General features: G+C 41.0%; 1 protein-coding gene across 1 annotated transcript in view; it reads right to left on the bottom strand.

Moving 5' to 3' along the window:
• Nucleotides 1–24,253, bottom strand: part of HYDIN (HYDIN axonemal central pair apparatus protein) — a 281,658-nt gene that overhangs the window by 238,645 nt on the left and 18,760 nt on the right. The window contains exons 2-4 of the mRNA XM_056137053.1: nucleotides 18,256–18,410; nucleotides 16,237–16,362; nucleotides 5,028–5,147 (exon numbers count right to left, since the gene is read on the bottom strand). Coding sequence (XP_055993028.1) covers nucleotides 5,028–5,147; nucleotides 16,237–16,362; nucleotides 18,256–18,387 — 378 coding nt within the window. The 5' untranslated portion in view covers nucleotides 18,388–18,410. The remainder of the gene's footprint in view (nucleotides 1–5,027; nucleotides 5,148–16,236; nucleotides 16,363–18,255; nucleotides 18,411–24,253) is intronic.

The raw sequence follows: 24,253 nt of genomic DNA, 5'->3' as shown, positions 1-24,253 counted from the left end.
ATTCAGCTGTAGTCCTACCTTTCCACACTCACGGTCAAAGTCGGCCAGCATTTGTGCCACTTGGCTGATGTTTGGTGTTATTAAAACAATGTCATCAGCAAAGCGGAGGTGGTGCAGTTGCCGACCATCTATCTTCATTCCCATTCCTTCCCATTCCAGTCATCCCATGATGTTCTCGAGGGTGGCACTGAAGAGTTTCGGTGAAATGCTATCACCCTGCCAAACCCCTCTCTTGACATCAATGATTACTTCTTTGTAGAATGGTGAGATCCTGGTAGTGAATCCGCAATACAGCTCACGGAGGATCTTGATGTATTGGGCTTGAATGCCCTGATTGGCTAGGGCTTCAATGACCACTTCCATCTCAACAGAATCAAAGGCCTTCTTTAAATCATGAACGTTAAACAGAGCGGCATCTTGAACTCCCAAGAAACCTCAATGAGCTTGGTTATTGTGTGGATATGGTCGATGGTGCTGAATCCTTTGCGGAACCCGGCTTGCTCGCATGGTTGTCCTTCATCTAGTGTTCTGTCAATCCTATTTAGGATGACTCGAGTGAACAACTTGTAGATGACAGACAATAGGCAGATCGGGCGATAGTTGCCAATGTCATGGATGTCTCCCTTCTTGAACAGTAGTACGGTCCTGCTGGTTTTCCATTGGGACAGAACCTTGCATTCAGACAGGTAGCGTGTGAAAAACTGAGCCAGTGTATTGATGAGTACTGACGGCATGTTCTTCAGGTGTTCGGGTCTGACCTTGTCTGGGCCCGGTGCTGTTTGTTTCTTTACTGACGGAATGGCGTGTCGGATTTCGGAAGGGAGAACGTTGGGAACGACATATCCATCCTGTGGAATTTGGTATGTCGGCAAGTGGACATGGCTATCGAAGAGATTTGAGTAGAAGTCATGGATAATCTTCTCCATTGCCGTTCTGGAGGATGTGATGGATCCATCAGGACATCGGAGGGCAGTCATCTTGGTCTTGTAGTTGGCAAAGGACAGGCGGGCGTTACGAATACTTTTCCCAGCTTCTGCCACATCTACCAGCACTTCTGCTCTTCTCTCTTTGAGGTCTTCCTTGATCACATCTCTGCACTACTTTGCGAGCTCGGACTTTAGCTTGCAGTTGCCTGAGGCATGCACCAAACCACGCTGGCGAATAAGCTCAAGAGTTTTCGAAGACAGGCGTTTTTTTGTGGCTAGCTCTCTCTTGGCGTTCCTCACACAATCATGGAGGTGCTGTACCAGTCGATCATATTCCTCGTCAATGTTGTCAACAATGGCATCTTCCCACGTTGCCGCAATAGTGCCAAAGAGCTCCCAGTTGGTGGTCGTTCTGGCAGTTCTCTTTTTAAACTTTGCAGCCCTTTCTCCCCACTCTGTGAAGTAGAATTTTGCACGAAGGAGACGGTGGTCCAATCCCGTTCAGAATTTTGGGACAACAGTGACATCGGTCAGGCAAAACCGTCGATTGAATATGATGTGGTCTATTTCGTTGTGGAATCGTCCACCGGGAGACTCCCATGTCCAACGTTTAGATTCTGCCTTCTGGAACTGTGAGTTACCATGGATGGTCTTGGTCGACATGATGAACTCAGACAGTCTCTCACCCTGTTCGTTCCATTCTAGGCCATGGGTCCCGATGTGAAGTTCTTCAGCTGATCTTCTCGGTCCTATCTTGGCATTAAAATCACCCACAATGATCTTGTAGAAGGTGTGGTCTTCTTTATAGAACTTCTCCAGCTCCATGTAGAACTTCTCAATTTCTCTTTCATCATAATGAGATGTTGGTGCGTAGACAACGAAGATAGAAACTGCCGGCAGTGAGCCACATCTTTTCAAATGTAAAGTCCAATTCGGTTGTTAGGCATTCGAATGAATCAATGCTCATGGCCAAGTTTGTGTTGACAAGGACACCGAAGCCTCCGACACCTCTTTTATCGCATGTTCCGAGGAACAATTCTTCTCCAGTGTCGAAAATGGCATGGTGAGATTCGTGCCTTCTTGTCTCAGTCAGACCAATGATGTCGTACTTGATCATTCGCGCTTGTACCATCAGGTCCTCGATGGATGCATCTGATGCTAGCGTACGTGCATTGAAAGTACAGACAATCATTTTTGTCTTCCTCCGTTGTGGCAGCCTAGTTCGGCCTTGAGATTTTATCGGCCTCTCCTGTCTCATCCTTCTCAGTGCTGCCATGTCTGTGAAACCTTCAGGGTCAGGTGAATGAGACCCATTGTAGTTACTGGTTTTGGCACATCGAATACACAACGGATAACTTGCCAGGCTCTTCCGTGTGGGCGGAATACTCTTGGTAGCTTGCCAGCCTTCCCGAGAGGGATAGAGGCTTTTGGGGCGACCTCTAATTGCCCTCGTAGGTGTTACCATATTTGAACCCTATCAAATATGGTACGGCAATTCTGGAAGATGGGTATTTAGTGTCTTATGATGTGTTGTGGTTTTGCGGCCGCGTGGGTCCAGAAAGCATCCTGGAGTGTAGCAGCGACTTGCTAGTGGAGGTAGTGTCAGTAGTGGAGGTCTGCCAGTGGGGTATATATCTGGTCCCGGTAGGGGTAGGGTGGGTCTTCTGTGCGCAATCCGATCCCTGGGTCTCTGGTGGTTGGTGGAAGCAGAGAGGGCAGGGTAGGGTGGGGCTCCTGATTAGAATCCCTTTGTCACCTGTGGTTGGTGGGAGCAAGCACAGAATCTCTGTCCCTGGGTCCGTTGAGCCTTGAGTCCAAGGTCTCAGAGAGTTCCGCTTATCTTGTTCTGTGGGTCTTCAGTTGTGCTGAATCTCGGCCAGAGCTGCCATGCGGGTCCGGAAAGTGTTCTGGAGTGTGGCGGCGGCTGGGTAGTGGCGGTAGTGACTAACTGCTTAATCATTTAAAACCCTATCCACTGGTGAGTTAAGCTTGAATTCCCAGTGCAGGAGAAGGCTCTGAGAAGAAAGTATGCATTCCTGCACAGGAAACATACTTAATCCTCACGTGGTCTTGCGCCTTCTTGAGCCTCCCATGCTATGGTTGAAGAAACAGGAGGCCCCATGTGGTGCAGCTTCACCAAGCAACGGGCTGAGATTCAGGGCTCAGCCCAGACCCCATTCCTCCCACAGGGTTGCCCTAAGTAACCAGTGCCATGAGGTAAGGACAAAGGAAGGGGTACAAAGTTCCCCAGGCTGGTGCCAGACTTGCCCACCCCACCAGTAGGAAAGGAAAGGCAGTGTAAATAAACTGGTCAGGGATGGACACTCAAGGGCAGGGTTTTGTCTTAAGAAACAAAAAGAAGTGATGAAAGTTAACTGTAATTCATGAGAAATCTCAAATGAAAAGTAAGGAATAAAAGAACTGTCCCATCCCTGAATGCTGAAACTCAGCTGAGGAAGGGACATAAAAATGCAGAGAGAATTTAAACTTTCAGAGTGGAGGCGGGGAGGGCAGAGAAATAAAAGCGAGTCTGTAGGAAGGGAACAGCTTCTGGTCATGGGCCTCAGTGTCATTTATAACGTGCTCTATGACACCAGGCCAGAGTATAGCTGTGTGTTAAAAACTGGGACAATGCCAATAACACTAATAACTAGATCAACAGCAAAAATTACACTTTCCTGTACCATGGCCTCAGACCATCCACTGTCAGTAAACACACTTGATCCTTACATGGTCTTTGCAGGGATTTAAGCCTGGATACCTGGAAGAATTTCTTCTCCCTGTAGACACTTTTAGCTTCTTCCCCTGGAGCTTTTTTGCTGACACTCCAGCCACAAAGAATTAAATATGCCATTTTCTCCAGTGTCTCCGTGCTGTCCCTAGGCCCGCCCTGAACTCTGCAGGCCTGACGACTCGTTCAAGAGCCCCTGTACTGCTCCGGTGGACTGGTTTCTCGCAGAGGCTTCACTTATTTCTCATTTCTGCCTCTTCTAGAATATGTCTCCACAATCCCAAGTCTTGTACAGATTCTGACCTGTCTCCTCACTTCAAGTCCGGTACCTCCCCACACTCTGCTTATACTCGCACCCTTGGCCACGCTGTACACTGACCTGTATGTGTGGAATTCTCTTGTTCATGCCTGTTAGGTGAAAGGTAATTTTCAGGGCACTTGATACCTCTCCTTGAAATAAAACCTAATTGATCTCTAACATGAAAAGCAAATGGATGGTGAGGACATCTTCAGTCATCACCCTCAAAGGACAATGCATGGACAGTGAGAGAAGACTCAAATGAAATCTAAAGGCCACTAATATAGAAGGGGGAGATATAAAAAGAAGGCATCTGGGGCCAGAGAGATAGCACAGTAGGTAGGATGTTTGCATTGTAAGCAACCATCCCGAGTTCAGTCCCCAGCACCCATGTGGCCCTCTGAGCACCTCCAGGAGTTATCCCTGAGCACAAAGACAGGAGTAAACCCTAAGTATCTCTGTATGTGGCCCAAAAACAAAAATAGAAAAGGAAGAGATCTATATTCATTTTCAAGAATGAAGAATAAAGAAGCATGAACTCAACAACCATGACTCATCTGAGCAGAGATGACTCCTTCAGCTGAAGACATGGGACTCTGAAGACAGACAGACATGAACATGCCCTGTGCTTCATGACACCTGGCCCAACTGACCTCATGGTGGAACTCCATGACATTCATCTAGACAACCCTTCAATCAACAGAAATTCAACGCCCATGAGAGAAACTTGCTGTTGTTGGCACTGCCCCAGGGCTGACTACAGAGCAACAAAAATCCAACATAGCTTAGCCAAAGAGGATCCAAAGTGGGTTAAGGCCTTCGGAGTGCATGGTGCAGCCCCAATTCTATCCCCGACATGAACACTGCCAGGGTTCATTGCCCTTGTGTATTGCTGGGAGTGGCCCAATCCCACTCTACCCCCTCCAGAAAAGAATGATTACTCAAAAGGTCTTTTCCACACATTTTCCTCAGTCTACAATAGAATGCACCTAAGTACCCATAAGATCCCTTTTTATTTAGCCTATTTTTGTAAATCCAGGGATGGCTGCATATGTACAGCGAAGATACTCACTGTGTCATTGTTCCTTAAAATCAGCGGAACCTCATAGACTTCACAGGGCATGTAGTTTTGGAAGATGATTTCTGATGGGAAGGGCTGGAAGAGTGCCTGATCCAGGTCAATTTTTGAAGTCTACAGTGGAAAGAGTTCATCACAGTCACTAAGTGGCAAAAAAAAATAACTATACATGTCTATGAATATTAAAACCAAGAGCATAATAAACACTCAAAAGGGATAATTACTATAAACACTAATTGCTATAATTAGCTAATTATTGTCATCAACCTTCCTAACACTAAGGAAAGTAGAAATGTTGGTCCTCAGTTTAAAAGCTACAGGATAAAAAGAGCAGCAACCCTCGACTTCTATTCCTAGTAAATATGAATAAAGTTGTTTGAACCCTCTGCCCTGTAAAAATAAACTTAAAGTTGTATAAATAAATATGTGCATAAGGCACTCAATATCAAACATGCTAATGAAGAGTTTACAGGCACAGAATCCAGGAGGAGACAAATAACTGGGATGGAAGGTAGAATGGATGAGAAAATGAGATGATATCTTCTCTTAAAATAGGATTAAAACCAGACTACTTTCTCCCCTATTAGTATTTATTCTAAAGACTAAAAAAGGCAAGGAAAGAAATGTTCCTCTAGATTCTCCCAGGATGGGAGAAGCATGCTGAAAGTAGTCTATAGACCAAACATTATTGCCACTCAATGCCTCTCTTGCAAACCACAACACCCAAAAGGAGAGAGAGAGAACAAAAGGGAATGCTCTGCCACCGAGGCAGGGTGGGATGGGCGGGGTGGGGGTGGGAGGGATACTGGGACCCGTGGTGGTGGAAAATGGCCACTGGTGGAGGGATGGGTAGTTGATCGTTATATAACTGAAACCCAAGCACAAAAATCTGTTAAGTCCATAACTGTACCTCATGGTGTTTCGCAAAAAAAAAAAAAAAAAAGTTAAAAAAAAGAAAAAAAAGAAAAAAAAGAAATTGGGAAATCTAAACTCTGGAACTTTTTAGACTTTTATTTTGTAGCTATTGCTTGGATGATTTGTGTTGTGTGCTCATAACCATAAAAATATGTTTGTGCTATAGTGAAAAAAAAATGTTCCTATATAACTTCCAGCAGGGCTGCAACCCTGTTCACCCACTTGAACCGTCCTCACTACAAACGTGTGAGAAGTAGAACTGCAGTGTTTGCAGTCACACAGTCGGTAGTGGCCTGATACAGTAGCTAGAGCAGAAACTATGACTCTGTCCACATCTCTGAAAGGACAGCAGGGCTATACCACAAAGTGCTGCACCACAGAATCATGATATTCCTGGGACACAGGCCTCAGTCCTTGAAAGGGAACTGAAAAGGCAAGTCTGGGCTGTTGATGCTCACAGGATTTCAGCAGAAGTAGAAACATCCTCCCTGGAGAAAGAGAGCACCATTCACAGGGATTGAGCATTTCTTACTAACATTTTAATTATGAAACCTTATAATGATTAGAAAAAAACTTCTGGGGCTTAGTACACTGGTTCATGCAGCTGTCTTACATGTTGCAAACTCTGGTTTGCTCCACAGCACCCTATATGGTCCCCTGAGCTCCACCAGTAATGATCCCTGAGTGCACAGCCAGGAGGAAGCCATAAGTCCCACTGGGTGTGCCCCCTCCACCTGCAGCCAAAAAAAAAAAAAAAAAAAAAAAGGAAAAAGGTTCCAAAATCATTAAAAATTTGAAAGTTTAAAAATGAGTAGCATTCAGGGCTGGAGTGATAGCACAGTGGGTAGGGCATTTGCTTTGCACGCAGCCAACCTGGGTTCGAGTCCCAGCATCCCATATGGTCCCCCGAGCACTGGCAGGAGTAATTCCTGAGTGCAGAGCCAGGAGTAACCCCTGTGCACTGCCAGGTATGACCCAAAAAGAAAAAAAATAGTAGCGTTCAGGGCACCCAGAGGGTGGCCGGTGAAAGCCCTCCCCACCCCAAGAGACCCAACTCCGGCAGCCCAAAACCTCCACAACCCAACTACCAGCACACTCAAGGCCGCTCCCCACACACTCGGGCCGAGCCTCACATATGAGTGAACATATTCCTGGACTGCACGGCCGCTTTGACACATCATAAGACAGTTCCTTCCCATTCTCCATAATTACCACACCATATTTGATGGGGTTCAGACAGTAGGCAACAAATCATAGAAGGAAATAAATATATATGCATATATACACATTTTCAGATATACATACCAAAGCTCACATCACCCAAACTTTAACATGTTGTGATATCCTACAGAATGTCTTAATGGCTCCTACCAAAATAGAACAATTTTCACACTGTTTCCTATATGAACACTTTTTTATAAGCATGTTCAGCAGTTCTTCATAACAGACAATACAAAATATATTATTTTGGTTGTGTTTGGCTTGGGATGGAAACATCCTGAATTTGGTGGTGGGAAGGTGTAATGGCGGTGGGATTGGTGTTTAAATATTAAATATAATCAAATATTGTGAACTAACTTATAAAATAAAAAAAACTAAAAAAGAATAGTGCATATTTCCTACCACCAATGTCCCCTAACGCCCCTAAATATAGGTGGTATTTAGAATAACTGGAAGAGGGAATGCTATGGTTTAAAGTGGGATAACTAGATAACCCTTTGTCCCAGAGAACAGAGAAAAGGAAAGAAACAGAGTGGAGGGGAAGGGGAGAAGAGATAGATGAGAAGCAATGGGGTGTGGGGAGAAGAGGCGTAAAAGGGAGTTAGGTATATCGGTGGTATTAAGGAGTGATAGAGTTAAACACCCAAGCCAAAGTCAACAGCACTGAAATCATGAGACCCAAAATTTAACAACCGACCTTAAAAAAGTGCCTGTCAAGAGAACAGGCTGGGGTGGTGGGGTAATGGGAGAGAACCTGAGAACATTGGTCGAGGGAAACTGATTCTGGTGGTGGGATTGGTGCTAGAACATTGTATGTTTAAAACTCAACTATGAGTAACTTTGTAAATCATGATGCTTTAATAAATTAAAAAAACAGTCAATCACGATATTTTAATAAATTAAGAAAAAACAATCAAGTGTAAATCATAAAACTATAGTAGCTTAAATTAAGGATTTAACATATGCATATAATAGCAGAATAAGTATACCTGAAAAATTAGTAAACTAGGAAATTGGTAAGACAAAATATTCATAACTAATAATAATGATAGACAATATAGAATAGTTACATATAAATATGTATCTATTATAATAAATCAAAAACTCTGAGATAAGTATAATTGAAGTCTTATAACAAAAATATTTGTGTTGAGATAACATTTGATAAATTAATATCAGAAAGTACCTCCAGGAGTAAGTTCTGAATGCAGAGCCAGGAGTACCCCTGAACACTGCCAAGTATGGCCCAAAAACAAAAACAAAAAACATTTTTTCAAGTGTTCTGTATCAAGGGTATAGACGCAGAAATTCTCATTAATTCAAGCAGAAATTTAAAAAAAGAAATCTACAGGGCCAGAAAGATAGTATAGCATATAAGGTGCTTGCTTTACATTTGATTGACCTGGGTTTGATTCCCAGCACACCATATGATTCTCAAGCCTTCCAGGAGTGAGCCCTGAGCACAGAGCCAGGCATAAGTCCTGAGCACTTCTGAGTGTTCCGCTCTCCCCCACCCCCCGCCAATGTACTTAGTACATAATTGAAAGTAAACATCAAAAAATTATTTAAAAATCCAGGGGGGGGAAAGAAAAAAGTTCTAAGGCTCAGACAGATAGCTGATGTCTCAAGATAATCCACAATGGTAAAAAACAGGGAAATGATATTCTAAGACCTAAAAAAAAAAAAAAGCCAAACACCCTACAATTTAAACCACCTGAAAACTCCTAAACGTGGATTAAACAATTGAATATAAGGCCCAAAATTCCTAGCAATGAGTATAATTTAAAAACAAAAGAAACAGAAATAAACACAAAGCCAATACAAAGAAAGAAAGTAGGATTGGTGCTATAGAAACTAAACTCAGTAAAAAGATAGTAAGTTGACATTAGATAAGTAAGTGCACACATTCCTATAGCACAAGAAGAAAAACACTAATAGTTTTATGTTATTGAAATTTTAAGATGTAAGTAAAAAAACCTTTCATGGAGAAAAATAGTTTTACCAGCAAACTCTACCCCACATTTTAAGAGACTATACTCAAATATTACAGAAAGTCTCCCAAAGGAAAGAAAAATAAAATAAAGAATCCAAGTTTAATTTATGATGCTAGGATAACTTCCAAATATCTTTTATTTATTTCCTAAAATGACATTAGGAAAGAAAAACATTATAAACCAATCTTACCCATGAACCACAGAAATATACACACACAAGGCACAGAAAATGAGTGAACTGAAAGCAACATACACAAAGGATTACCATATTAGGACGATGTTGCCTTTATCTTGAAACTGAGGCTGTTTTACATTAGAAATTGATGAAAAAGAAACAAAATTGTAACTTTTCCTAGATAAAACTTCTGTTGATCTCCTGGAGTTTATCACTTATTTTACTGTATTGATTTATATCCAAATCATTCATTCATTTTAATTAATTTATATGTATGGTTTTAAATAGAGATTTAACTGCTACTTCTTCCTCTTCCTTTTTCACTCTTCCTCCTGCTTCTTCTCCTTTGTGTGGCTGGCAGTTTCACCAGCAGTGTTTGTTGAAGAACATTTCCTTTGTCCAGAAAATTCCCTTTCTGTATAGTATACTTGGGGTTCCGTGAGCCTATCTTAGTCGTCCATACAATGTGTGGGTTATTTCTGAGCTCTCTATCCCATCCCATTGATTTGTGTGTCTGTTTAACTTTCAATACCATTCTATTTTAATTACTATTACTTTGTAAGATATTTTGAAACCAGGTTATGTAATGCATCCATTTGCTTCTACAATGTGTATGGAAATACTGCACTGCACTGTCCTCCCGTTGTTCATCGATTTGCTCAAGCGGGTCCAGTAACGTCTCCATCGTGAGACTTGTTGTACTGTGTTTGGCATATTGAATACGTCATGGGTAGCTTGCCAGGCTGAGAGGGGTGGAGGAATCGAACCCGGCTCAGCCAGGCTGGCTGCACTCAAGGCAAAAGCCCTACTGCTGTGCTATTGCTAAATACAAAGTACAAAAATAGACAGAAGGTTGTGAGGGAGAGAGAGAAGCAGAAAGAGACAGAGATAGACATGGGGGGGAAGAGAGAGAGAGAGAGAGAGAGAGAGAGAGAGAGAAGGAAAACACCTGACATAGAGGCAGGCAGGAGGTGGGGATGGGGGGTGATGGGAGGGAACCTGGGGACACTGATGCTGGGAAATGTATACTGATAGAGGGATGGATGTTGGAATATTGTATGACTGAAACTTAATCATGAACAGCTTATTAAGGATCTATCTCACAGTGATTCAATAAAAAAAAGTTTGTTTGTTTGTTTTTAAAAAATAACAGGTTGTGAGGTAGATCAAAGCACATCCTTTGCATGCAGGAGGCCCAGGTTTAATCCCTAGCACCATTTATGACATCGCCATTCACAACTACTGAGAACCAAGCTGGGTGTAGCCCTTGAACACCATGCCAGCCCTTACAAAGAAAAATGGCCAAGAAATGTTTTTCAATCCAAAACAGAGTCTCGATCTCAGGTACAGCTCAAGAACAGAGTCTCATTGGCATCAGGCTGCTGGCCTCATCAACCCTGCACTGGCCACATGCTGAGCATGATTCTCATGACACTGTCAATCCCCAGTGCGATGACAGATATGTGTAATCATCACTGTTTTACGTGCAAGTGTGGGAGCACTGCCTGAAGGGTGCAAGTCCAGGCCACTACAGTAAGTAAAGGGAGGTGGGGTTAGGAAAAGCGAGGGGCAGAAAATCTTATTCCACTGGATATTGAGACTTTAAAAATACATAATAACTTAGACACTGTGGTTGAGAAATGGTATCTAGCCATCTTCAAGAGTATGAATGGTCCCCAACACACCCCTACCTGTATGGATACTTGTTACCTATTCGATAAAGCAGTAGCTCTAGTGCAGGATGGGGGAATGAACTTTTGCAGAAAAGACACCTAGAATCCAGGGTGAATTATGCATGGATTGTACCTGGCAATTTGGGCTCCTGCTCCCCTCCCACTTTTGCCACAAGTAACAAGGACTGGGGAAAAAATGTCTAGCAAGAACTTCAGATGAGATTTGCATTACACAAATCTACAAAGCAGGTTGTACGTGTTGAGATCAAAGAGTAACAACAAGAAATTTCCTAGATGCCTAATGGCACCATGAAATAGGGAAAGCAGGGGTGAACTGACAGACACAAGTATGTATATTTATAGGAAGCAATCTGTCACTGAGAGGGGCTCTGAGTCATAATTCCCTACAGTCAGAACTCAGGGAGAAGTAAAGGCTAACACGGATCATTCCCCCTCCCTTTGTCTCATCCCCCTCACACATTCTCCTTGTCCTCTCTCTCTCTGTCCTCTCTCACACTCACTCACTTTCTCTCTCTCCTCCTCTCTCCTCCCCTCTCCTCTCCTCTTATCTTTCATACGGGGCTGTGCTGAGAGCCACAGCTGAAGTCCTGCTGCTCTGCAATACCCCTGGGTTCTTTCTCTGCATTAACTATCTGCAAGCAGGAGGTCCAGGAAGAATTCTCTCCTTTTTTTCCTTCTGAAGATGAGTGGTAACAATAATCAAAATAATTAATCAATTCAGTGCCTGTACAAAAATGAGAGAGGTGGGGAGGGAGAGAGCGAGAGAGAGAGCGAGAGCAAGAGCGAGAGCAAGAGCGAGAGCGAGAGAGAGAGAGAGAGAGAGAGAGAGAGAGAAGGAGGCTGGAACGAAGAAAGTGGCAGATAAATATTTATCAGAAAAGCATTGCCAAGATATAAAAATAGTCTTTTTGTTTGGGGGCACTTCTCAGACCACTCCCAGCAGTGCTTGGGGGACCATGTGGTATTAGTGACTGAACCCAGGGCTCTGAGCTCTAGCCCTCTGAGCTATCGTCCCAGCCCAGCAATGGAAATCTTAACTCTACCACTCCAACATAAATTCAAAGAACATAATTGAGGAAAACCAGTGAGGAAAAACAAATATTCAGGAATGCACAGAAGATATAAGAAATCAGAAGAGATGAGAAATTCATATATTCCTTCAGTAAATAATAATTGAGTTTCAATTTTTCTATAGACTGAGCATCCTGTAGTGAGAAAAGCCAGTGAAGACCACCCACAGTGAAATAGAAAGACAAAGGAATTCTGAAATCAGGCATTGATGAGGTAGGAATAAGTAGAGAAGCAGGAGAGATAGAGCAATGGGGATGGGCAGCCTGTAGACAAGGAGCCAAGGGCTGGCCTCACTAAAGAAAAGACAAGGAGGCATAGTTCCAGGAGAGCATTACTATTCCTGCAAAGAAATAGTACATGTACTCATTTTACTAGGGAGGGACTGTCTTTAAGCATTTGAAGAATGGCAGGATGGGAGCTTAGTAAGAAAAGAATAGCAACTTCCTTAAAAATGACATACAAGTGCTGGCCAAAAGGTATTAGGGGAAAAAATACTCTGCATCGATCATCAAGAAAATGCAAATTAAAACAATAATGAAATATCATCTGACACCAAATTAAAACAACCAGAATTAGTGAGGATGTAGGGAAAAGGGGACTCTTTCACTTCTGGTGGGAATGCCAGTTGGCACAATCTTTTTGTAAAACAAGATAGACACTCTCAAAACACTAGGAATCAGTCTTCCATATGAACCAGCAATTTCACTTCTTGATATCTAGTCCAAGGGTCCAAAAACTACTCAGAAAAGACATTTGCATTCCTATGTTAATTGCAGCACTACTCACAATAGTCAAATTCTGGAAACAACTCACGTCTAAGAACAGATGACTGGATAAAAACACTATGGTACATATACAAAATGGAATACTACTCTACTATTTTTTTTAAAACAGATAAAAAGATACAATTTTCTGCTAATGGATGAATCTGGAGAGTACTATCCTGAGAAATATTAGTCAGAAGGAGAGGGACAGATACAGAATGATCTCCCTCATAGTTGGGACATAAAGAAAAATATTAAGAAAATAACAAATTTCCAAAGGCAACAGAAACTGAGAACTGATCTTCAGTAGGAGGCATATCAATGCAGGGGGATGGAGGCAAACAGAAGTTGGGGGAGGGGTGGCAAAGAACACTAGGACAGTAGTGGAGGGAAGCTGACACTCTGGTGCAGGGTGTGGTGCTAGAATGTTCTACATATGAAACCTTGCCATTATCAGTATTGTAAACCACAGTGCCTAAAATGGAAGTTTAAAACAGAGAGAAGAGAATAAGCTGTGGTAAAGTAGAAGGAAGACACTGCAAAGGAGTCTCTGGGGGATGCAAGGTTGAGACAATTTGGGCCATAAATAATGGCCCAAATAAAAACATAACTGTAGCACTGTAGCACTGTCTTCCCATTCATTGTTTATCGATTTGCTCGAGCAGGCCCAGTAACATCTCCATCGTGAGACTTATTGTTACTGTGTTTGGCACATCAAATATGTCACAGGTAGCTTGCCAGGTTTTGCTGTGCAGGCGAGATACTCTCAGTAGCTTGCCAGACTCTCCGAGAGAGGCGGAGGAATCGAACTCGGGTTGGCCACATGGGCTGCGTGCAAGGCAAATGCTCTACCCGCTGTGCCAATAATAAATAATAACATAAATAATGACAAATAATATCAAATATAACTCTGAGGGGGAGAGAATGGCACTACATGGTTTTAAACTTGAGAAAAATCTGATCTGATTTACACTCTAAAATCTCGTGTGGATAACTGGATATGGAGTGATGAGATGTGAACATACTGGTTCTCTAGATCAATATTTCTCCCCAGAAGGCCATATGATATCCCATGGGCTCCCAAGATATTTGTGGGGAATAGATGAAGACTGTAAATGGGGTGTCATGGCATGAAACTAGGAGGCCAACTAATAGGACAAGGAAATAACCAATGAACTGGGGAGTGGGGGACAGGACAAAATCCCATGGTTACTGGGATATAAGTGCTTAAGGACAGAACAACTACCAAAAAAAAGACACCATGTCAAATACTGTAAGATAACCCCGATCTGCCTAGCCAAGCAGGAGTTAATTTAAAAAAAATACACACAAAATGCAAAATAAGGGACACAGGATATAGTCTGATGAGGGCAGTTATAATAAAGCAGAAGTTAGAGAAAATGGACCCTGATCACTGTGCTGGGAGTAGGCCTTGGGCATTGTGTGTGTGTACAGAACAGTAGCAACAACAAGAATTGAGAGGATTTTAAGAAAGAAGAGGAAAAAAAATCTAGCATGTTCACAATTAGTGCTCCTAAAGAGAACCAAGATGGCTTGAAAAAATATTTGATAATTCAAAGGAAAATTTCTAGAAAGAAATGGAGACACAAAGTTTCTAATGAAACATTTAATTCTAATAAAATTATTTAATATTAAGTAAGAACACAACTCACTAGGGAGACAAGTTAAAAAAATTAGTGGTAGGGCATTTGCCTTGCACGTAGCCAACATGGCCAACCCGAGTTCGATTCCTCTGCCCCTCTCAGAGAGCCCAGCAAGCTACCGAGAGTATCTCGCCCACACGGCAGAGCCTGGCAAGCCACCCGTGATGTATTCGATATGCCAAACACAGTAACAACAAAATCTCCAATGGAGACGTTACTGGGCCCGCTCGAGCAAATCGATGAACGGGAGGGCCTTTACCTTTACCTTTTACCTACATGGTGGAAAATTAAGCTATTTTCAAAAGTCTGCCTATATCACCATACAAGCCAGAAGGGAGTGAGGAAAATGCATGTAAGCCTCTTATGGGGAAAATGTGGGAATAAGTACCAAAAAAAAAAAAAGCCCTGTATAAAATCCCTGTATAAAAGCATTGACAAATAATATCAAATATATAAGACCAAAGAAATACAGTATTATTAAGTACTTCTTAGAGAATGACTGTAACCCAACTAAAAGACAAAAGCAAAAAAAAAAGGCAAAAACTCCCCAAAATAAAAATAAAAACTAGTCAAGTGAGTTGAGAAGAAACAAAGAGTTGAAAGTATAGTGACCCCCTGCTTCCGTTAAAGGAATTCAAATACAGTAGAACAAGCACACACAGAAAAAAAAGAAGTGTAGAATCTGGTTTTATTTATATTCACAAAAAGGAGCTAATTGCTATTAATTAGGTTAACGCAGCTTTGGAAATTGTCCAGTTTTCAACCCTCAATCATGGGGAAGAGAAGAAACAATTAAGGCTACCAGAGCTCTGAAGAGCAGCAAATGTTATGCATGGCTGAAACAGGAGAAACTCAAGGAACCTTTTCCCCTGTAGGAATAAATCAAAACCACTCTTAGGAACAGCAAGGTAAGGGTGGGGTTGAGGGAACAACACACACACATATGACCCTTTCCATATCATAACTTATGCATAAAGAATGAAACATATTAATTCATAGGAAACAAAAACCTATTTTACAAACATGTGGTTCTATACTCTAAAACATATGGCTTATATTAGAATATAAAAGCATATTAAAATGACTATTCTTTAGACGTTGAAAGACTACACTTATTTTTTGGAAATGAGCCAAAATAGACAACAAACATCTACTCTAATAAACAATTTCACCCTTATCCTTTCTAGTAATCACATCAGGTAAGGAAAGATTACTTATTCCTTCAAGAAGATAACTTAATTGGACTTCATGAATATAATTTTTTAATTATTCCTAACATCTAAACAAAGCTATACAGAAATTAGCTATGTAAGGAATATGGCTAATCAAGAGGGAAGCTGGACAGATAGTAAAGAAGTTAGAGCTCTTGCCTTGCATGCGAACAACCCGGGTTCAGTTCCTGGCACCACATATAGTTGCCTGAGCACAGAGCCAGGAGTAAGCCCCTAATACTGCCGAGCATGACCCAAAGTAACACACACACACACACACACACACACACACACACACCCCTTAGGAACTTGTACTTTTTACTTTAATTATACTCATATACAAATCCCACAGATCAAGATCAACAGGAGAAAAAAAGAGTAAATAAAACAAACCCAGTAAGAGATTATCAGTCTAAAAATAATAACCGACTTGGCTTTTAATGCTGTTGTTCTAGAATGCTACTTTGTACATAAAGGTAACAGAAAGCAGCTACCTTTTGATGGGTTGTCTCCTCCATATCTAACAGCTCAATGATCTGTGGTCGGCACATGAAATGTGTTTTAGCCAGTCTTTGCTCCGTGGTCAGGGACATTTCTTTCAGGAACTCTGAGGGTGTCAACTAGATTTTAAAACAACAGACACAAAAGATTCATAAGTGGTTATACTGAAAATGTGTCTTCATGAGTGCTAATAATGAATAATTTGTGTTTTGCAGCTTCCAAGATAATTCTGGAAGACCACTAAGTTCCTTTATAAAATATTTAAAATAACTATATAATACAAGAGAAGGTACTTTTTTAAATCTCTTTGCACAGTAATTTGAAATGACATGTGCCTGCTGTTTCCCTGAGATTTTGAAGAAATGACATAAAGGAATATGGAGTGGGGAAGCAGGAAACTGCACAAGAATATGTCCAAAGGGCTTAATGTTTGTGCTCAGAAGAGAGATCTGAGCATGAAACTCTAAATTTCTAAAATCACTTATAAGTATCATAGCTAAGGAGTCTGAAATATTGCTATTTCCTAAATGATGTTACAATATGCAAGCAACATTTTTATAGATATCTAGCCATCATATTGTAAAAGTAAAGTAAAGTTCTTAAAATGTGAAAGGTCTTCAAAGCATAACTTACTAAAAAGGAGTAAGTCTGAGCTTCTTAAAAAACATTAAGAGCACATTTGATCCTTGTTTTAAAAGAGCTTGTAAACCAGCCATAGACCTAGTAGTCTGTCATATTGACTGACCCACATATGAACACAAAATGCTATAATCCTTTCAAATACTAGAAAAAAAATACAACATAGCTTTGGTAAAACTAACCCAACAGGGATTTAGTTAACTAGGACCAATCACTATCATTGAGTTATTTTTATTCTGGAATGTTCTCATTGTTCTGGGGCCTACTTTACATGCAAAGACATCATGACCACTGGCAGCAAAATAATGCTTAAGTATGTGCCAAGCTTTTCAAACAGGCAAAGGTACAGAGTTTGACTTAGTTCATTTTTGCCTTGGGTTAAAATCAATGCTCTTCAAATTCCCTACCAAAATTAATTTCTGTGACAGCATCCAACTTGGGTTCTCAAGTTCTTTTTGACTGGAGCCAGATTCAAAGACCAAAATGTTAAGAGATGTCAGTTATAATATAGCTCAAAGTAAAAATAATAAGTTCTTAAATTCAAAGGGAATTATTTTAAATATAACCAACAAAACAGCCACCACAAAAAAAGAATGAGAAGTTAGTTTTTCTAATAAGAAGATAACTTGAGGAAAAAAAATTGAAAGTAGTAAATACCATCTCTGGCACTGTAAATTGCTATTTTTCTAATGTATGTAGTTTATAATTTAATTCTCAACAATTACTATATATTCTTTGTTTTAAAGAACAGATAATTTTTTCTTAAATGGCATATTAATATTCTCCATTTGACAAATATATAAATATGAATCACTGTTGCCTTATAAACAGAGCATTTAGGTTAAACTCTATGAAATCCTACTTTTGGATTGTTTTTGAACTTCACAAATGACAATCATGGGGGCTGGAGTGATATAGAAAAGCAGGCAGGGCACGCATCCTACCCAGGGTCAACTGCTGGCACCCCATACAGTCTCCAGAGCCCTACCAGGAGTGATCCCTGAGGAAGCCACGAATAAGAGCCAGGAGTAAGCCCTGAACACTGCCAATGTGGCCCCCCAAACAAACAAAACACAAATGATAATCACATAAGATTCCACCTAATATTTAGAAGCCCTACTAGTTTTCTTAAATAATCTTATTCCTGCTGATTAACTCAAGCAATTCAACTCACTACTGTGATGCGTGTAATTTGTAATTTGCAGACTTTCTTGGCCTTTAGGGGGTGACTGCCCTGGAGCAAACTACCATGTTGGATACCCTGGTATTATCTGTCAGCAGTTCTCTGATAGTATGACAATGCCTGTAGCAACTCTCCATCTCTTGAGGAAGAAGTATTGGACAAGCCCCAGTGAAATTCTCCAATACGTTACCATTCTGTTTACTTCCTCTTCTGGGACCAGCCTTGGATTCCGGGGTGTCAAAATCTTTCTGGGGGTCTTTTTAGGCATTCTGACCATCTCCATCTGAACTGCTCCCTTAGAATGCTCAAATCTACTTGTCATTTTCAGTTATTTTGTCTCCTTATCTAAATTAAAAAAAAAAAAAGCTTTAGAACAAATAGTTAATTCCTAAACACAAGGCACCACTTTTAAATATTTTAAAATACAACATAGCTTAGAAAATAGTGAACTTCAACACACATCAACAGCTTGCAAGTTCATTCCAGAGTTTAGAACCCTTTAAACAAGCTTTCTGACTCTGGAAAAAACTCTGGGAAGATGTGGAAATATTTGCAGTTCCTATACTCTGATACTTTAATCTTCTTCCAAGAGGAATAAACACTATGCAATAAATACTCTTCACAACTTGCTCCTTTATCTGATTATTTAACTATTCTCTCTCATGACATCAACCCTGGAAACTGAATACACATAAGACGTCAGCTGGGAGGATTGTGTCATGGTAGTGAGAAAGGTGGAGAAGAGAACATCTCTGGAAAAGTTTTAACATTTATAGTCATAAACTAGGCTTTACAGAGCCACGTAATATTCAAACCAAAGAAAAATGGCATCTTCATTTTGTTTATCCTTCCTTAAAACTTCTAGCAGGCCCCTTAAGACTTTGGGGGCTCATCTATGACTTAGTAGGAATATTTATGTTGGGTGATAGTCGGCTATGTTATTTAAATACTTGATATAATGTTTAGAAAACAACCTCAAATCATTAAAACATCCACAAGACAGACCAAAACAGAAGAGAAGATGGTACATAAAGGAAAACAGAATTGAATAAAAATGCAAAAGTCTCACTGAAGGACTAAAACACCTAAGAGAATGAATTTGAAATTTTAAGAAAGAATAAAAAGATCAGAGAAACAACTGCTAAAATAAAAGAAACAAAGAGAAGAGAGAAAGAAAGAAAAGAAAGGCAGGTGGAAGGAAAGAGAGAGGGAGGAAAAGAAGGAATTGATTAGCTCTATTTTAGATAACTATAAAATCTTCTAAAAAATTAAAATTCCTTTTAGTCTCCAGGCTAAATAAAAAGATAAAATAACATACAAAGACCAAGAGAGACAGGTATCACCAAATTTCAGAAGAGCATCCTACCAAAATGTAAAAATCCACAGGGCAGCAGTTTCCAAAACCTTTAAAATTTTTTGAAAATGTTACTTTTCAAAGATTTATGTGCAGCTTATGAGCAGAATCTGCTGTGCAGCCAATCTCTCCTTCGACTATTGAGGCTTCAAAAGCTTCGACTACTGAGTTTTCAGTATGAAAAAAAAAACTCAGGGACTTAGACTGGCGTGATAGCACAGCGGGTAAGGCACTTGCCTTGCACGCAGCTGACCCGGGTTCGATTCCCAGCATCCCATATGGTCCCCCAAAGCACCGCCAGGAGTAATTCCTGAGTGCAGAGCCAGGAGTAAACCCTAAGTATCGCTGGGTGTGACCCAAAAAGAAAAAAAAATCAACTCAGGGACTACTGAAGTCTTCCCTTCCTAAAGAAGCAGTTTCATTTAACCAAGTAACTGGGGATCTTCAGCAAATGGAGAGAAAAATGAGCATTTCATGTATTTAACTGTAGAGCTAAGATTAAAGTAAAAGTGAAGACATGCACAAAAGATTAGGGTAGCAATAAGGAAACTGTGTGAACCCCAAGCACACACAGCAATGTGTCCCCATGTAATAAACAACTGGTATGACAGAAGAATTCCACCTAATAAATGAAGATGAAATCATTGAAAAATAAGCAGCATTTTGCAACCCGTAATGAACCGCAGAACCATCAATGCTAAAGCCATTATTGAAAGATATTGCTGAAGAATTTTATAATGGCTCAATTAGACTAATAATACCTGCACCTCTAAAACATGTTCACAGAAAGAGTGGAAGTCAGACACATTCTGTGCCTCTGATGTAATCATAAGTGGCCCACCGAGGTAGACTATTTAACAAAAGACTAAACCAAAATCAAGCCTCTAGCCCTTATCAGTCAGTCAGCTGGAGAATGGAGAAATGTAGAGATTCCATATTCTGTAAGAACACAATTATGCCATATCCAGAAAGCGGGGACTATTGTCAGAAAACAGCCTTGTTCATTCAATTATTAACCAGCTGAGCATGAGAGTGAGAGCTTGTGAGGAACTGCAAGCAAGGGCTATCAGTGAAAGGGCCGTACAACAGCCAAAAATTTAAAGTAAAACTAATACTTGAGAAACACTATGGCAAAGTTGGGGGGAAGGCCCCGCCCTTCATACCACCCCTGGCCACACCTTCCAGCACAGTCTGCCCTCCCCTTCCCTTGCTTCCACTATAGCTGCTTCCCACGTCCTGCATTTTTATTACGTGGCTCTCCTTGGCTCACTCTCTCTCAGCCTGCCCTTCCTTTACTCTTCCTTCTCCAGTCTATATCTGCCCTCCAATCTTGCAATGTCAACAGCCTGATATAAGTCTTTTCATTGTGCGATAAAACCCCAACACAGGATTCATCCAACTGTTCTCTCCTACACTCAGACATGTTCAACCACCTACAAGATGATTCTGCTAAGTTGTCTGGGAAGCTCAATCCCAGTTTGTCCCCCCAAAACTTGCTTCCTCCGTTTCTGTAACAAGCATCATCATCACATGACTGTCCTTGTCATCACCCCAAATGCAGGTGTCATATATTAATTATCTCCCCTTTAATCTTAAATTTGCATATTATTTAGCTCTTACTATGTGCCAGACAGATATTAATTTTCACTCCTTACAGCCACCTTAATGGTGGATACTATATTCTTTCCATGTCACAGAGAAAGCAATAGAGGCCACCAAGAAGACCACTAGCCTGCCCCATTCACTCAGCTGTGAAGGGTTCACCTGGGATGAAAACCAGTGAGTCTGGTTCCAGGTTTCACCTGTGTGTCTACCTCCTTCACACAAATCCAGCTGTTCGTTTCATCCCTGCAGTCCTCCTCTGTTAATGTCACTCCCACATCTTGCCTGGGTAGCCACAGCAACTTCTTAACTGATCCTCTTTCAGTCTGAAGTCACAGCAACACAGCTATCTCTCTCCTCAAGAGATTGACCCTGTGCTTCCCTGCCTGCAACTCTATCATTGGAAACACTGTAAATTCTTCAGATGACATACCCAGAATCTGCCCTTCTTGCACTTCGTATGGTCAATTTGTAGCTCCCAATGTATGAGGTGCTTGCACAGCTCCTGGCCGAAGCAGACTGCCTGGAATGCCTTTCGTTATCCCTCCCACGCCGCCACAGCTCACCCCTTGTCTGCACCTTGAACACCCCTCTTTCAGAAAACTTCCTGAGTTTTCCAGGCTGCCCCTGCATTATGTTCTCTCATGTCTTCATGCTCACCCCTCATTTCACTCATTCATTCATTCGTTCATTCATTCATTTCCCTCCACCACTGGACTTGAGGATAGGAACTTGCCTTTTCTATCACTGTATTCCCAGTGTCCAGTACAATACCATATGCACATATTTTTCATTAATCCATGACTTTCCATAAATGTAGCAGATTCACAGCCCTAAACCTTTGTTGAGGTTTTTCTCTTTATCTCTGTGTCTCTCCCCAACCATGTAGCAAACTCTATTCCAACCTACAAAACTCACTGGAAGGAGTCCTAGAAGCAAGCCTTTCCCTATTGCACTTAAAAAACAAACAAACAAAAAACCCCAACAATGCTGTTGTTTACATATGTCTCTATTAAGGAATAAAATACATCTTATTGCAAGTATCTGCCTACAAACCTGACTTTTCCTCCAGAATGGGAAATTCCTGAAAGGCGGGACCATGAGGAGCTGGCATGTGGAAGAAACTCATCTTGCTGAACTGAATATTATCTTGTTCTTATTAAAAGAGGCTTTTTTTTACAAGGCCAAATCATTTCTTAAAGAAACAATTCACCTATTTTGTCTTGTTTTCCTCAATTTAAATGTTAATCATCAGTTCTTTCTAGAGTTTCCACCTAACAGAGTCTAAGCTAAGTAACTTTGCTTAGACAGGTCTTTGCTCAGATGGAAGACAGGAAACTGCAGCTTCCTGCTCACTCTCAGAAAAAAGAACCTGGCAGAATGAAATTTACCTTCATAAACTTGCAACATTGCATTTACCTTTTCAAGAAAAAAATCAGAACAGAGAGTCTCAAAGAGAAAATTTATTTTCTACAGGGAACTATGAGAACTCCTCAGGGAACTGAGTCTAGAAGTATTGACGGTTGTATTGAGAAGGTTGCTTCCTCATGAAGCTAAACTTTACTGTATGCACTATTAAACTAATGAATGGCCCAGATGCTTCAAGGGAACTGCATGGAACCCAAATAATGATCACAATCACCAGGATTAGACCCCATCCCTGATCCCTTTGCTCCTTCTCACTTTCCCTTCAACCCAAACATCTCAAAAACTTATTGGTATTCCTTCTTTTGCCTCTTTCCCATTCCCCAGTCCTTTCTTTCTAGAAAAGTCAAGGGAAAAAAATGGCCTATTTGTTTCCAGTTTAAATTTCATAGCAGTTAAAATCCTTTCTAACAAAAAAAAAATCCTTTCTAACAAGTGAGCTATGTGTAAGATGAAAAACAAATCTCAAAGCACTTATAGGCCTAACAGTGCCTTTAATATTTATACATACAATGTGGCAGACAACATGTCTTCAACACATTTCAATTGATTGATTTGTAAAGACTTTCCTATAGTTTGAGGGAGTAATTGTCATCTCAGAAGGTGCTGTCATCAGTTACAAACTGAAATCTTGAGACAGTACCCATTTTCATTAAGATCAGGTTTTGTACCATCAAGAAACTATGAGAAATGAGGTGGCAAATCAGTTACTAAAAACAAAACAACCCCCCTAAAAATATCTAATTTCTCACAGTTTCTTTGATTCAAAAATTAAAAGAAGGATAGCCAGACGGCCTAAGGTCTCTTGTGAGGTTGCAGTCAAATGTGGCAGCAGGGTTGCTGTCCTGACGGCTTGACTCAAGCTAAAATTTTCATATTCAATATGGCTGCTCATAGAAGAATAAGTTAATCCTGGCTGTTGGCCAGGTGTCTCAGTTTCTCTCCTCCAGATTCTTTTTTTTCTTTTTTTTTAATTTTTATTAGTGAAACACCATGAGGTACAGTTGTAGACTTACAAATTTTTGTGCTTGGGTTTCAGTTATACAATGATTGAGTACCCATCCCTCCATCGGTGCCCATTCCCCACCTCCAATGCTCTCAGTATCCTTCTCACCCCTCCAACCCCCCCATCCCACCCCACCCCTGTGGCAGGGCATTCCCTTTTGTTCTCTCTCTCCTTTTGGGTGCTGTGGTTTGCAAAAGAGGCATTGAGTGGCATTCATGTTCGGTCTATAGTCTACTTTCAGCATATATCTCTCATCCTGGGAGGATCCCCCCAACACCCTTTACTTGGTATTCCCCTCTCTATCTGAGCTGCCTTCTCCCCCAGCATGTGTGGCTGGCCTCCAAGCCACGGAATGAATCTCCTGGTACTTATCTCGGCTATTCTTGGGTGTTAGTCTCCCATTTTGTTACTTTATATTCCCCAGATGAATGCAATCTTTCTGTGTCTGTCCCTCTCTTTCTGACTCATTTCACTTAGCATAATACTTTCCATGTAATACCATTTGCATGTAAATTTCATGACTTCATCTTTTCTAACAGCTGCATAGTACTCCATTGTGTAGATGTACCAAAGTTTCTCCAACCAGTCATCTGTTCTCGGGCACTCGGGTTTTTTCCAGATTTTGGCTATTGTGAGTAGTGCAGCAATGAACATAGCAGTGCAGATGTCATTTCAACTGTACTTTTTTGCCTTTCTGGGATATATTCCCAGGAGTGGTATTGCTGGGTCAAATGGGAACTCAATTTCTAATTTTTTGAGAATCATCCATACTGTTTTCCAAACGGACTGAACCAGTCAGCA

The sequence above is a fragment of the Sorex fumeus genome, unplaced genomic scaffold, assembly GCF_029834395.1.
Source record: "Sorex fumeus unplaced genomic scaffold, SorFum_2.1 ptg000122l, whole genome shotgun sequence".
NCBI classification, from domain to species: Eukaryota; Metazoa; Chordata; class Mammalia; order Eulipotyphla; family Soricidae; genus Sorex; species Sorex fumeus.
Note: the sequence above shows the minus strand (reverse complement) of the source record. Positions and strands in the feature narration are given on the sequence as shown.